The following is a 16,668-nucleotide window of genomic DNA, read 5'->3' on the forward strand; positions in this document are numbered from 1 at the left end:
CATTTCTTTCATGAGGTCATTGGGCTGATCAGCGGGATGAAAGGAGGGAACTGCTTGCTTCTAGTACAAGTACACAGAATAAACAAAAAAGCAACAATAACAAAATAATCTTTTGATTTAATGTAGGAAGGGGCTTGTGTTCCATCCATGCAAGTGAAAGGCACGAGAACCCTCAGGAAACACCCAGACTAATTAGCTACAGCTGTCCCCATCTAGCACACTTGGTCTTGCCTTCTGGCCAGAGAGGCACAGCTATGGGGCAGGTAAATCTTCCAAGTGCCTGTGTGGCTATGGTGGCACCGGGAGGTCCTGGCTGCTTCACTGAGCCAGAGGATGTTCAGCCAGACGATGACATTGGATCTCTTTCTGTGGAATAATTCTTTTCAAAAAAATAGTTCTTCAGAGTTGCAAATATCTAAAAGCTGTTACTAGAGAGCTGGGATGCTATCCCACTAGGCTCTCTGCTGGGACTGTTGAGGGGAGGCAGGAATTGGTAGATGAAAGCGCACGATGATGCTAAGGAACAGACTATACAATTTCTTCCCTGAACTCTTTTGCTCTGTGAACTTCAGTGCCCTTGAGTCACACTGTCTATGAGCTGTGTTATGAATAAAATATAGTTTGTTGAGTTCCCGTTTGATGGATAATAAGGTTGCTTCTGATTTGGCTTTATTTCTCTCCCAGGATAGCACTGGAATAGACACCTTTGAACGTGCATTCAAGTTTCTCTAGAGAGTTCCCCAGGGGTGGGCTTGCTGGATGATAGAACATGATCGATTCTATTAAAAACTCTCAGATAACTGTATAATCCTGCTGACAGTGTTTGAGATTCTGTTTTCCCACAAACTCCAACACTCTCTCCTCCCTCCCCACTCTCTCTACACTATTTCTCTCCACTCCCCTCTTTCTCTCCTCTCTCTCTCTCTCTCTCTCTCTCTCTCTCTCTCTCTCTCTCTCCACCCTCCACCCTCTCCCCAACCCCTTTATTTTGCTATTTATTTCATGGATGTGGAATATTATCTGACCGCTATCCTCCGATTTACTGTATGTTTTCAGACTGACCAATCAGTCTGTTTCCTGTGCACTGCATGGGTCATTTCGGAAGTTCTTACTGCTTTATAGTATTTTATTGAGGTTGATGAATCCTTCAGCACACATTGCAAATATCCTTTCGAAATCTACAGCTTGCCCTCTTTTTATGGACTTTTGGCAGGAATGGAAATATTTGTAATTTTTAATGATCTAAATTGATCACATTTCCTTTGCGTTTAAGTCGACACATATTCTTCCCATGTTCTCTCTTAGTCTCACTGTGGTCATCCATGGGAGTAAATCACGGATGCTGTTCTGTCAAATTCGGCCTTGAATGAACGCGTTTGGGTAGGAAGTGGGTTCACAGCACACGGGGGACAGACACTGAGGTCTCTGTGGCTCTACTGAAGCTGAGTCCACTATGAAACACGAGAACCAGGAGCAGATGTTTGCTTTGGGAACACTGAACAGTCAGGACAGTTCAGGGAAGACTGCTGTCTCCCTGGATCCTTCTGTCCTCACAGAGTGGTGGCGCAGCCTTATACAGATGCTAATTTTCTCTGGTCTCTGTTCTTCCTTCACAGTGAGCACCTGTGCACAGTCGTTGTGTTCATTTTAGGGCCCAGGTGTCTCTTCTCTCTTGCTTACAATGTAGACTCCATAGATTTCTAGGGTACCTTTTAGAGAAAAATGCTAATAGAACCCAGAAGAGAAGAAAAGCAACTCTTCCACAAATTCAGGAGCCTTTGTTGTCCTGAAATGTTTTCTCTGCCAGGTGGGAGCTGCCTTGTCAGTTCTCCATACTTTTGGACTCTAGAAGCAAATGAGTCTGTTCTAGGTCTCCTGAAGGCATTTAATATGCTTTTTAATAGCTTCATTCACAAGTCCCCGTAAGTCAGAAAATAAAGCAAAATGAAATCAAATAAGATGAGTTATCTTCCTCTGTTCTTAGCACACTCTTACAGAAGTCTGAAGGACATAGGACAACTGTTTCTTGGCCACCCCTTGCTCAGCTGGAGAACTCAGAGCTTAAGGTTTTGTTTTTTGTTTTTTTTTTTTAGTTTCAGCTCCTAGGCAATTTTTAAAAATCATTATTTGAAGACAATCAGAACCAGGCAGTTCCATCAAAGCACTCAAGCACCAGGGCTGTGAACTTGAACTTGGTTTCCCACACAGAGGCATCTTGATCTCTTACTATTCAAAGAGAACAAACCTTGCTTGTTTCAGTTCTGCATATTTATTTTCTTGGATCTTTGGTCAGTTTTCTGAAGCCAAGATTATTTTTCTCTTTCAAGTTAAGTCAGGATCTTTAGAAATCTGTGTGCCTTATGTTGCTGGACACTTGGAAATGTGACAGGGAAGGGTCCTCTACTTTCTCCCATAGCAGACGCATAAAATGAATATGCAGAAGTGTCAAGATGAGGCATCAAAGGTTCAATTCTCCATTGCTTTATAGTTGGCCAGCACCTACAAGGCGAGAGGGATAAGGGACACACCGTTATCTTGATCTTTGCCTTTTAAATATTCTCAGGCGATAAGTCCGCTTCCTTTGGGTTGACTAAAGATCCCACACCGAGAAAAGAGATAATGCTGTAACTGAGGAGGCCTTTCTATAGTTGTGAGAGGATTTTCTTTCCATTTGCAGGGTGCTGGCTCATCTGATCCTTACAGCCTGTCTGATAAGCCAGGCAGAAAGGCGTTATTTCACATGTGGGTTTTGAGGTTTACACAATGCTGAGATGGATGGACCCCAGGTCATCCACCACTGCTCATGTTTGTAAATGCTTGAAAAAAAATGTTCGCAGTCATTTTAGTGTGAAAGCGCAATGTTTTGTGTCTATTTTACCTGAAAGTGTGAGTCGTTCCATCGAAACAAAAAATGGTTTCAGAATAGATTTAAGATTACCATTAGAAGGCTCGGGAGAATAGCTCAGTACCAGAGTTCTTGCCCTCTGTGTGCAAGGTCCTGAGTTCAAGTTTTATCACTGGAAGAAAAAAAAGAAAAAGGGTCAGAGGAGACTGCTGTTAGAAAACCAGGTTTAGATGAACTCTGCCTCATTCATATTCATGATCTGGACAGGCTTCCCTTAGAAAGGATTTTAAAGTACAAGTTCATATAAGCCTTTTTTTAGAGAGCATTCCCAGACAGCAGAGCCGGACATCAAAGGGCTCTGTGAGTGAACACAAACATGTAAAGATGCCAGAGAACTAACCTGAAGACTGCTATGTGCCTGCTGGACATTAACAACATATGGGAGGCTAGCTTGTTTCCTAGGAGTATGAAAATGCTGCTAATTCAAACATGCATTTATCCTAAATACTCCAGAGGGATTTTTCATACAAATGAACTTTTAAAAATAGTTAAGTAGTTGTGGTTCCCCCACTCCACAGCCCATAGGATCTTACTCTTTGAGGTCAGGCTGGCTAGCTCCAAATTCCTGGTCTTCCCTCTTCAGCGTCCTGAGCACTAGACCACCATGCCTAGCTCTAAAATAAACTTTTAATTGAAGTATAACGTGCATGTAAAAAGACTCAGTACATAAGTATACATAGTCTGATTTTCACATAATAAATACACACATGCAACAGCCCCTGCTATGAAGAAACAGGCTTCCTCATGCCTGCCTCATCCTGTTCTCCAACCATCCCAGGATCAGCAGCAGCACCCTGATGTCCGTCACCAGTGATTTCTGTCACCAGGTTTGCACCATGTCTAAGTGGAATACTGGAGTATCCCTTTGTCTGGCTGCTTTACTCCATGTTACCAGTCACTCCTTATGTTGTTCTACAGTGTAGAGGTTTACTCATTCTTGTTGTCCTATGGTTCAGCACTGTGCTGTGTTGAACAAATATACTGTCATCAGTATGACTCTGCATTCCTCCATGATGAGATGCCGTATCTTCTCCAACACTGGCAATTCCATTCTTTTCCGGTAGGATTGTGGGTAGTGATGCTATACCGTGGTTTTAGCGTGCAATTCCAAGTATTTTTCATATGCTAACTGGTCTTTTGGGTATCATCTTGTATAAAGTGTGTACCTTTTACATTTTGTTTTTCTTTTCTTTGTGGGCTTTTAATTTTTAGAAATGATTCATAGCAATTTAAAAAGTGCACAAAAATTTTTTTGGATATGTGCGATGCAAGTATCTTCTCCCAGACTGTGAAGGTAAAGGCTTTTAAAGGAGGGCCGAGAATTCAGAACACAGAATATGGTCCTGTGGACCACTCTTGGTTCTTAAGAAAGGTGATATTTGGGATCTAGGCAAAGTGACCCAGATCTTGTCACCTTTAAATCTGTTACAACTTTCTTGTAGTGGGATTATACAATCAACTGGATGTGCCCAAGAAACTTTGATCCCTTCCGTAATTCATGTTGAAAGTTCATCCCCTCCAGGGCCCAGGTGTTGAACTGGTGAAAGGATTGAAAGAAGCGGGGGAGTGGGATTTGCAGAGAGGATGAGGCCAGCAGGGCTCCCTCCTTGTTAATGAATTTACAGCTCCATGAAAGACGCTTCATGGAGCAGGTGGCAAGCTGCTTTTCCATAGTTTTCTTTGTGAGGACATAACAAATTCCTCACCAGGCCAAATATGGGCACTGTGCTCTTGGGCATCCCTCCAGAACTATAAACTATAAGAAGTAACTTTCTGTTCTCTATAAATCACTCAGTCTCGGGCATTTTGTTTTTAGCATGACAAAATGTACCCAGGCAGACTTTCAGATGGCAGATCATTTAAGATAGATTTTGACAGAGATTGGAAACGGAGGGTTACTCTGAGTTACATGAATGGCATAGAAGGACTAGCACTCTACAGCAATAGCAGAAAGCAGGCAGGGGCATCTTTGGGAAACAGAGAAGAGCTTTAGGAGCACGGAGTACAGGGGAATAGAGGGGAAGCTGTTGTAAAGGGAGGCTAAGACTGTGTCTATCTGGAAGCCACTTCTGTGGAGGTCTGCAAACCTTGGCTGAGGAGATGACTTAATGCGGCATGTCCTGTTAGCCACAAGGGCTCCTTCTCCCTGGTAGGAGTGTTGCGGCTTCCACAGGCTTCCTACTCTCCTTCCTTGGTAGAGCTTTCCATTTGCTCCTGGCATATGGTGCCAGCGCTCGGGTGCCAGCTCACACAACCACTCCATTTTCAGCCTTTGTAATAGGGGGTTGTGGACAGCAGGGGCTTCCAACCAACAGGAGGTCTAAACCAGAGTGTCTGCCTGAATGCTGTGCTTGGGATGAGTCCCAAGTTCAGGGCAGGGACGGGAATTCCTTTCTGACCTTGGGGCACAATCAGTTTAAACGTTCAGGGTCCTGGAATTTAATTACCCATCTTATCTCAGCTTGCAAAGCTGTAACCATGGCTCATAATTACAAAAGTGTCTGGTTCTTTCCAATCCAGCCAGCGGCCACAGCCTGGTGCCCTCCTGACAGTGATTAATTGGGAAGGGTGGGACCTGGGGAAATCCTTTCCCTTCCGTTCAGTTCTGCCAACTTGGCTTTGAACCCACAAGAGTACTTTTAGACAAAGATTATGCTGGCTCCCCGTCTCTCTCACCCCCACCGTCTCCGTGTGTTGTACATTCTATTTGGCACTCTTGTGAGTTTACATTTGTTAGGTTAACTATGATCCACATTTCCCTATGTGCTCCATTGGCCTTCTGTGTGATTTATTCTCCCTTCTTTGAGCTCTTGATGATGAACTTAGCAGCTCTGAACATTCTCCTTTGTTCTAAAGTTTGTGGAGAGGCTCTTCCTTTGTTCCTCCCAGGATATAAGTGCAATTATATGTTTTTCTTAAAATGTCGAAAAGGAGATAAGCTAGACCCTTTGAGCTTAATGAGCTCTAAGTATCCAAGTATTGCAGAACAATATTGCACACATTCCTTTGTTTGGGGATTCATTCATTCAGGGTGGAGCCTAACACAATCGTTTGTTTAATGGCGTCTATATATCCATGTTAGTACACTTCCTATTTCCATGACAAAATACCAGAGAAAGTGCTTTGAAATAAGGAATGATTTATTTTAGGTCAAAGTTTCAAAAGTTTTGGTTCAAGTTAGCTAGAGCCATTGTTTTGGGTCTGAGGTAAGGAAGAATATCATGGTTGTGGGAATATAGGACAGTGATTGTTCACCTTATGTGGTCTGGAAGCAGACTAACGATATGGTCACCAAGGGCATAGCCTAAGTGACTTATTTCCTCCAGCTAGGATTCCACAGTTCTGTTCTCTCTGAACAGTCTACTCAAAATGCGAATCCATCAGTTCATTGAACCATTAGGTAACAGCTCTTATGACACCATCATCTTTGGAAACACCCCTACAACCTACCCAAAGGCATGCTTCATTAATCTTCTAGGTGTCTCTTAATTCAATCAAGTAGATAGTTAAGATTAACCATCTCAACATTGTAAGTTATTTGTCCATTCTCTTAGCACATTTATTTATATTGTTTCAGTTATTATAAATAGTGATTGATCAGCCTTGTTAAATCTCTTGTAACATCACACACTGGGCTCTCCAGGAAATAGCTCTTTAAAAAATTGCCTGTAGGGAGTTTATTCCTTTCTAACTTAGAGATCAAAGTTGCCTCCATGATCAACACTATGTCAGTCAGGTTTCCGTTACTGTAACAAAATACCTGTGGCAGTCAACATAGAAAGAGGAGATGTTGGTTCTGGTTTTAGAGGTTTTATTCCATAGTCACTGGACCATGTTGCCTTAGGGCCTACGGTGATGCAGCCCACATCAGTGGGAACACATGGTTCAGGAAACTGATCACCTCATGAGAAGTAAAAAAAGAAAAAAATATAAGACCTGTAGTCCTGTAGTCCTTTTGAGGGCATGCCCCCAATGACCCTAAACCTCCCACTGAGTATTACTTAAGGGTTTTCATAATCTTTAATAGTGCTGAGCTGAGGACCAAGCCCTAACATGTGGGCATTTAGGGAACATGTCACATCCAAATTATAGGAAAGGGACAGTGAAGACGATCAGACAGACACCTGACTACTGAAGACACATGAAAGGGCTCAGCCAACACATAAGGAGCCTGGGAACTGAAATAGCTTCACAGAGCTGTACCAACATGAGGAAGGACAGACCTTTGACTCTTCCACAGGGATCAGTCACTAACTGGGCTCACCTAACAGTGTGGCTGTCTGACTTGGAGTGAGACATCTCTTTTTAAAAAAATTTTACTTATGTATGTATTTTTTCAGGTATGAGTGCTCTGTCTGCACACATGCCTGCATTCCAGGAGAGGGCATCAGATTCCATTATAGATGGCCATGAGCCACTATGTGGTTGCTGGGAATTGAACTCAGGACCTCTGGAAGAGCAGCCAGTGCTCTTAACCACTGAGCCATCTCTCCAGTCTGAGCAAGACATCTCTTATTGAAAGAGAGCCATGTTTATGAGCTGGAAGCCATCAGCATTCCTAGATGCTGCCAAATGAAGATTCCCGCCATAAAATATCTAACATGCCTCTCTCTCTCTCTCTCTCTCTCTCTCTCTCTCTCTCTCTCTCTCTGTGGTGTGTTGTGTATTCAGATTCATGTGACCAGAAGCAGTGAACCATAGTGTCCACTACATATCATTTCTAGAGTTGAATTCCTGTCTCATAGGGTATAGGCAGATTCATACTGTAGATATTGTCTACAGTAGATATTGTCAAACAATACTCCTAAATGCTTGTGCTCAAATGCCATCTTAATTTAGAGTCTCTTGTCTTAAGTAGACTCTTAGCAACATGACAAAGAAAATTTATAGGGTCACTGATCTTAGAATCATTCATACATTGACTTTAGTATATATTATAGAGAAAGCCAAGTTGAGAGCATTGAAGTATGCTAATTATTCTGTAACTTACAGCTTCAAACTGTCTACAGCCATTCAGGTTGTTCTGAAATGTACTATGGAATGAATAGAGCCTATGGCTTCCTACTGAGCTGAGAAAAGAAAGGAAATTGGACATGTGGATTGATGGTTGCCTCCCGTCTCATTTTCCAGAGTGGCTAAGTCAATGAAGGTCCCTGTGTATGAGACCCCGGCTGGATGGAGATTCTTCTCAAATCTGATGGACTCCGGACGATGCTCTCTGTGTGGAGAAGAGAGCTTTGGCACTGGTAGGCTGGATTGGGCTGATGTTCCTGGTGAGGGTGGCTGCACTTCTGCAAACCCAGTGGAGACTTGTAAATCTTTCTGTGCATCAAAGGCTGGAGGAAGAATTACTTAGTGGCCAAAACAAACAAACAAGTAAACAACAGAGAAACCCAGTAGGATGTGTACAATGACACATCTACTTCTTTTTTTATTTTTATTTATTTTACTTTTATTTATTTATTTTTTTGAGACAGGGTTTCTCTGTGTAGTTTTGGTGCCTTTCCTAAACCTTGCTCTGTAGACCAGGCTGTCCTTGAATTCACAGAGATCTGCCTGGCTTGCTCTGCCTCCTGAGTGCTGGGATTAAAGGCATGTGCCACTACCGCCTGGCTGACACATTTACTTCTTTTGGATATTTATTAAAAAAAATCCTTTTCATTAAAAAAGAAGTTCTGTTATGGTAAGTGTAAACAGAATATCATATTAATCATACCACTCAATTTCTAGTGTTATCAACTTGTAGTGTCTCTCTCTCTCTCTCTCTCTCTCTCTCTCTCTCTCTCTCTCTCTCTCTCTCTCGGTATATAGCCTTGGCTGTCTAAGAACTAGCTCTGTAGACCAGGCTGGCTCACAGAGATCTGCCTGCTTCTGCTGAGTGCTGGGATTAAAGGCATGTGCCACCACTTCTAGGCCGTGGTTAGTCTTTTGATCATTATTTGATAATGATTTTGTAGTACTGAAGACTGAACGTTGGGATGTTCATATGCTAGACAAGTGCTCTGCCACTAAACTACCTCTTCAAACCTTTTAAATTTTGAGTTAGGGTCTCACTCACAAGCTAGCTTTGAACATGTGACCTTGGCCTCCAGAGTAGATTATGGGTGTGCTTCACTATGGTTTTTTTTTTTTTTTAAAGACAAGGTCTTTCTATGTAGATGAGGCTAGTATAGAATTCACTAGATAGCTCAGGCTGGCCTCAAACTTGAACTTTTCATCTGCCTGTCTTTACCTCCTGAATGACTGGCAGGTGCTACCATGCCTCTCCCTCTCTCTCTCTTTCTCTCTTTTTTTTAAAATTAATCATCAACACGGCTTTCTCTACTCTCTCCACAAAGAAAGGTACCTTTCCTGATTGTTATGAAGCAACCTCCCACCCCAAAGCTCACCTTGTTATTCCTGAATATTTTAGTGGGAATCTTTAAATATAAAACCGCCCTTGTAAAAAGTATATAACCATGGCACCATTGTCACAGTTAAAATGTTTAAAATTACTTCTTTAATAACTTAAAGATGTCACTCCATTGATTTGCATATTTCCATGAAAACTGTTATAATTTGTATTTTGACTCTTCTATATAAAGTGCCTTCTCCAAGTCCCTCTAGCTGCCTTCATTTTTTTTTTTTTTAAATTTTTGATTTTCAGTGGCTAAAATTTAATGTCTAGGTGTGTGCATGTGTGTGCATGCATGCATGTGTATGTGTGTGTGTGTGTGTGTGTGTGTGTGTGTGTGTGTGTACTTAGTCCTCCTTTTAACTCTCCTGTTTCTGGGTCTACATTTTTTTGTTAATTTTGGAAAATAGTTATTACCATTTCAAACATTTATCCTTTATTTCCTCTTTTTCTTATGAGACTCCAGTTACACCATATGTTAGATCACCTGTGACCAAAGATGACTTGAAGCTTTTGCATGCATTTATCTAATTTGGCTTATTCTTTCCTTTTTCTTTTTGTGTTTAAGTTTTGATGATCCTCATTGACATATGTCTTAGGTTTCTGTCACTTGGTTAAAGACCATGACAAAAAGCAACTTGGGGAGAAAAGTTTACTTCATCTTACAGCTTATAGTCTGTCATGAAGGAGGTCAAGGCAGGAACTTGAGGCAGGAAGCTGGAGGCAGGAGCCACAATAGAAGCTGTGGAGGAATGCTGCTAATGTACTTACTTGCTTGCTCCCCATGGCTTGCCCAGCCTTCTTTCTTAACACTCCAGGACTACCTTTCTAGGAGTGACACCACCCCTTGTTGGCTGGACCCTCTTATGTCAATCATTACATCAAGAAAATGCCCACATGCTTGCCTACAGTCAACCCATTAGAGACATTTCTCAATTGAAGTTCCTCTTCCCAAATAACTCTAGCTTGTGTCAGGCTGACAAAAGGACAACTTACCTTTAAATTTTCTGATTCTTTCCTTAGTTTCCAGTGTATGATAGGCCTATGGAACGAACTCTGACGCTTTGTTCAGCTAGATGCTTTGTTCAGCTAGAGTCTCACTATGTAACTTGAGTTGGACTTGAACTCTCAATCTTTCTGATTCTACCTCCCAAATATTGGGATGGTTAGTGTGTGCCAGCATACTTTAGTTTGCTTTCTATTTCTACCCTTTACCTTTGCTTTTAAAATAGTTCTCCAGGAGAATTGCCTGTCTCTATAAGTTGTCGATCATCTCCATTACGTTTGGCTAATAGCTGGGTCATCTGAGATTCTAGCTGTACTGATTACAATTGATTATTAACATACACTTACTAGCTTTTTCTTGCCTTTTGTGGATCTCATCATTTTTAATCTATCTCTTCCTTCAGGCCAACTAATATGAAATATTAAGTTTATGTAGGCAGTAGTTGAGTTGGGTTGAGGCTTTATTGTTTCCATTCTAAACTTTAGTGTATCACAGGCCTAAAATGGTTCTAGAAGTGGGATACTTTACTGTGGACTAAACCAGAGGTGAGAATCTGCAGGGAGGTTGCTTTTGTTTTGTTTTGTTTTGTTTTGTTTTTGCTTGCTTGCTTGCTTATTTATTTTGCATACTTCTGTTTCATACTCAGCAATCAGATATTGCATGCCTGAAACACAAATAGCGATCTCTCATCAGGTGGTGCTTTTTGCCTAGCATTGATGTAGAAATCTTGAGCCCAAGAAGGTTTATTGATCTCTCCATAGAAGCAGAGGTATTTTTACCCTTGTCTTTCATACAGCAGTGGTAAATCTTCTTCTGGACCCTTAGGGTGAGGGGTGAAGTTTTCAACCTGTTTCATATGAGAGAAGGGACCAGGGAAGTCAATGGGCTTTGAGGTTTTAGATGCTCAAGCCAGGTCCAGTGTTGCATACAGCAATTCTGCTCAGTTGCTAGTAATATAGCACAAACAGGGCAACTGGAGTAGAAACTGTGAAGTTCCCATAATCCCTTCTCCTCTATCGTCATAAGCATTTACAGAATGCTTGCAATGTACCATGTGCTTTATAATTTCTTTATAATTAAGAGGATAAAAATGTTACATGTACAAGCCATGTTGTACCTTTTTGTGCTGATTAGTTCATGTCAACTTGACACAAACCTAGAGTCACCTGGGAAGAAGAAACCTTAACTGAAGAATTGCCTTGATCCTGTTGGCCTGTGGACACACTTGTGGATCATTTTGTTGATTGCTAATTGATGTAGGAGGTCTCAGTCCTCTGTGGGTGGTGCCATTCCTGCACATGTGGGCCTGGGCTGTATAAGAAAGGTAGTTGAACAAATCACTCAGTAGCATTTCTCTATGGTCTCTGCTTCAGTTCCTGCCTCCAGGTTCCTGTCTTGAGTCCCTGCTTGGCTATCCTTGATGATGGACTAGAACCTGTAAGCCAAACAAACCCCTTCCTCCCTTTGTTTGTTGTTAACTTGATACCAGGCAGAGTCATCTGGGAAGAGGGCACCTTGGTTGAGAAAATTCTTCCATCAGATGGCCTGTAGGCAAGTGTGGGGGAGCATTTCCTTAACTAATGATTGATGTTGCAGGGCCCAGACCACTCTAGGTAGTGTTCCCTGGACAAGTGGTCCTCAGAACACAGGCTGAGCAGGTCATGAAGACAGACTAAACCAGTAATCAGCTTTCCTCTATGGCCCCCATTTCATTCCTGCCTCCAGGTTCCATTTCATTCCTGCCCTGACTTCCCTTAGTGATGGACTATGACCTGGAGGTTGTAAGGTGAATAAATCCTTCTCCTCTTACATTGATTTTTGGTCAGTGTTTTATCGCCGCAGCAGATAGCAGACTAGGACAACTTACTAATACACATTTCTACTTAATAAATATTTATTAATTGCTTTGTGATTATAGAGCATTGTATTGGGTGATATATCGACTACAAAGTGATGAAGACCATATTCCTAAGGATAAGAAGATGGCTACAAAACAAAAACTTTCAAGGACCACAAAGAGGCCTAGAAAATGTAGTTTAGAAGATGAGATAAGGAAAAAGACACAGGGGCTGGAAGTTTAACGTGTGTGCTTTTTGAAAGAGATGGAAGCTGAGCTTGTACTTGAAGAGTGGGGAGGATTTTCAGACCTAGACATGAAAGAGTAAGGCCCTGCCAGATATGGTATAATGTCAGAAAGCCAGTGGAGGTGGAAGGGCAGGGATGTATGTGTCTTTTAGGTAGTCAATTGCTCAATCGCTCACTTTTCCTGGAGTGGTATTTTTTAAATATGGATCATGAGATTAATATGGTAACATCAATTGATTTAAGGAATAGAAGCTGTGAGAGTGCATGGCAATTCAGATGTTGCTTGCCAAAATTTCTGCATACATGTAAGTATACACATGCACACACATGTGTACAATAGTTCTCTTGGTAAAATGCACTTACTAATGGATCATGGTAAAAATATCTGTAAGCATCTTTGGCAAGAGTCATAAAACTTTTTATAAAAGGCAAGATAGTAAATATTTTAGGCTTTGCTGGCCATAAGGCTTTATTTATGGGGTCTCTATCGAAACTGCTCAGCTCTATGACTGTAGCCCAAAGGAGTCACAGATGATGACTAGACAAACCAGCATGACTATCCTCCAATAAAGTGTTAGTCCTGGACGGAAGCACGAGTTCAGAGTTTACCCAAGGGCTGTCATTTGCTACCTCTGAACACGGGGCCAGGTAAAGGGGAGGGAGGGTTTCAAGAGACAGAGCTGGAAATATCACGAGAAGGGAGTTTCTGAAGCCATAGCCTTAGATATTGAGCTTCAACAAGACACAGCTTCGGCTCTCAGCTCACTGGCGGTGGGAAAGCCACATTCCACATGGACAGGGAGGTCAGCTGCAGGCGCGTCCAGTGAGTTTTGCTTTGAGATAGTGATGCTGACCGCAGCATGGAGGCTGGACTGGATGGGGATTTGAACAACTTTCACTTCCAGAGGTATCTATCATTTTCCTTTCAAGGAACACAGAAGATTTTTTTCATTCATGTCAAGGGCTTTGAAATTGTTGCATCCTCTGCCATTTTGGCAGGTTAAAAATGTTAGCCTACTTTGATAGATGAAGCCTCCGAGCCCAAGGTATAGTGAAATGGCTCTCCCAGGGTGCCGGAGCCTGGAAGAAGTCTGCATTTGTGTTAAATCGAGCAGAACTAAAAGATGGTTCTCTGTCTCTTTGGTGTGCACTGCTTCTAGCATGCTTGTCAATCTTTCCATGAAAATGACTCCTTCTGCCTGCGAAACAGTTGAAAGTATGTGAGCGCTCCAGTGCCTGCAGGAACATGGCCCTGCATCTAGAGAAGAGAAACGGCTTCATTCAGCTCTTGCATCAGGCTTCCTTAATACTAGGGCTTAGAAGGGCTCTGGGCTGGCTGTGTCAGAATCACAGGGAAGCTTGTGTGTGTGTGTGTGTGTGTGTGTGTGTGTGTGTGTGTGTGTGTGTGTGTGTTTCTATTGTACACAAACTTTGAATCCCTGAGAGTGATTCAAAATGGTGCCATGGGTCTTTGTATTTTAAAGAAAATATGATTAAGTCGTTCTGGTGTATATCCAGGGACAGGGATGAGATATTTGTCTTTGCTTTGCATCAGGGCTGGGAGAAAGACTGTGTCTGAGATTCCACACTGAGTTGAACTAAGCAGTACAAGGACACAGGGACAGAAGGCTTGTGGCTCACATCCAGGACTCTTGTTTGACACTGAAGGCCAACCAAGTGGCTTCTGTGTCCCTCGTTTCCAACTTGTAAAAATTGGTCCATCATAAGAGCTATCTCTCCATGTTAGGACATGGCTTTCAGAATCCATAGCTGAGCATAGGAAGAGAACTGGAGAGATAGAAAGACTCAGAGGAGCTTCTGAAGTATACTTCAGCCTTCCAAAGCAGAGGCCTTTGCCAGTGTCCCTGGGGCATGGAACTGTGCACCAACCAAGAATGTTCAACGCAGTGCCAAGAAAGCTTGGAAATAAGACTCAACCTCGGCACAGGGATGCCAAGACATTGCCCAGGGTTAGGTCCCCAGGGAGCAAGATATATCCTGAATAGAAATGTTCCTGCTGGCATCTCTGGTTCTCAGGGTGTGCCAAAGTAGCAGACTGGTGAACAGATCTATGTTCAGGCTTCTCTTGTGTGAGAAGGTCCAGGTGCCAGGCAGTAGGAACCTGCATTCATTGCTCTATCAAAGACACTGGATAATAGAAGTGAAATCATCTTTTGTGCTAGTACCAGGTGTCCACCCATGTCCCAGGAAGGATCTGGAAAGCTGCTTTCCTGGGGGTGGGGACATTTTGTACATACTCAAACAGAAGATTATTCATCTGAATGGCATTTGGGCTTCGTCTTCCAATTTTAAAGGAATCTGGGCTTATTCCAAACATGAAGAGAATTTACTAATATACTAAAATTAGGAATTTTTTAAAAAGCCAAAAGTTGAGGAAAATTTTTTTTGCATTGTTGAAAATGTTCCTCCATTTTTCGTCATTAACATCAGTTTTCTAAGAGGCCTTGTTGTTTTCAGAGCATATGCATTGTCCTAGCCCAGAGTTGGTGAGTTTGTCCTGTGGCAGGCAATGCTGAAGAACTGCCCTCTAGGTCAAGATCTCCAAGCTTGACTGAAGCGTGATCCTGATTAGTCTTATCAATAAAGACCAGGAGTCAGATATCAGGGTAAAAGCTGAAAGATCAGAGAAGCAGAGCAGCAGCCGCCAGAGAGTTCTTACCTCTCTCAATACTTGAACCAAAAGGGGCTGAGATCTTGTCTCCATCCACCTTATATTCCTGTCTCCACCTCCTGATTGTGCTGGGATCAAAGGCGTGAGCCTCCCAAGTGCTGGGATCAAAGACACGAGCCTCCCAAGTACTGGGATTAAAGGTGTGTGCCATCACTACCTGGCCTCTATGGTTAACTAGTGGCTAGCTCTGCCCTCTGATCTCCAGGCAAGCTTTATTTGTCAGAACACAAACAAAATATCACACAACACTTGACCATCAGCTTTAGTACTGTCACCTGCATAGTGGCAAAGGCTCTCATACCTGCCAAAGAAAACGATGCAGTACAACTGTATCGATTGTTTCTAAGCAAGTATGCTATATTGAATTTTCTAGAGTAATAGCTTTGTTTGTTTATTTAAATGAGTCAAGGCATTCCTAAGTTATGTATGCATCCATTTTTTTATGGAAATTTGGAATTACATACAGAACTCCTGACAGTAACACACTTATCCAAATTGTCCCATCGGATTTTTGCCCTGTGAATTTTTGAGTACAGCATCATGTTCTTGAACCAGCAGTTTTTACATCTTGGATTTTAGTATAACAGAAAGAGGCTTGTGGCTTGCCTTGCCACACAGAATCTTCAGTACCCTTCCGATTTTCTGAGGTCTGCGGGATTTCTCTGCTTGTCATGCAGGTTCTGTAAATGTGCCAAGGATAGGGGCCATGTCTGTCTTCTTCAGACCTCATTCTTTGATATAAGGTATGTTTCCAATAAGTGCTTACAAGACCCATAGAAAAGCAGAAAGATAGGTGGAGGGAAAGAGGGAAGGCAAAGAGGGGGGATTTCAACTTTGCTATTTCTTCCTCTCATCCGTAATTATATTTTTATCATTCTCAAGTGGTTGTATTTGTTAAAATCTGGAAATACGGGTATCTCAACATTTTGGAGAACTCACAGGAACAATTCAAACACACACAAACCATACAAGTGTAGCCCAGTTGCAAGAGGATGTAACAAAGAAGATTAAAAAGAAAATTATATAAAACTATAAAACTAAGTTTTGATGCTTTTTGCTGTCTTATCATCACCAGCACAAATTCATAGCTAATAAAACGGTTCTAGAAAGATCTCCCCTTCCAAAACCCATACTCATGGTTGGATTTTAAAGTGTGGTAGTTTGTACCATTAACTTCTCCATTTCCATGTGGGTGCTGACACTAACTGGGATATGGCTATGCTTGACTGTGGGCTGCTTCCAGCTTTTGTGATTCAGTCCTCAATGTTACTAAAGCTTAGTGTCTTTAACACAGTCATCCTGGGATCTGCTGTCTTGTGCTTCGCCTTATTGACTTATTCTCCAGTTCCTTTGCATAAGGAACTTTTATCGCCCCCAGTAGTTGTACAGTTTACAACAGTCTCAGGCCATTCTCCTTCATTTCTACTCTCACTACATATGAGCTACAAACATCTGAAGTTGTACAGTTTACAACAGTCTCAGGCCATTCTCCTTCATTTCTACTCTCGATGCCTAAGACTGGGTTCACAACAGGGCTGTGCCACAGATACGGAGTAGGCTTAAGTCTCCCATGTTGTCCAACTGTT

The 16,668-nt window shown here is 42.1% G+C and overlaps 1 protein-coding gene across 1 annotated transcript in view; it reads left to right on the forward strand.

Annotated features, from left to right (window-relative positions):
* Positions 1-16,668, forward strand: part of Pgm5 (phosphoglucomutase 5) — a 172,220-nt gene that overhangs the window by 98,983 nt on the left and 56,569 nt on the right. Inside the window, exon 7 of the mRNA XM_059259492.1 lies at positions 8,036-8,151. Within this exon, the coding sequence (XP_059115475.1) occupies positions 8,036-8,151 (116 nt within the window). The remainder of the gene's footprint in view (positions 1-8,035; positions 8,152-16,668) is intronic.

Source organism: Peromyscus eremicus, chromosome 1, assembly GCF_949786415.1.
Source record: "Peromyscus eremicus chromosome 1, PerEre_H2_v1, whole genome shotgun sequence".
Lineage (NCBI taxonomy): Eukaryota > Metazoa > Chordata > Mammalia > Rodentia > Cricetidae > Peromyscus > Peromyscus eremicus.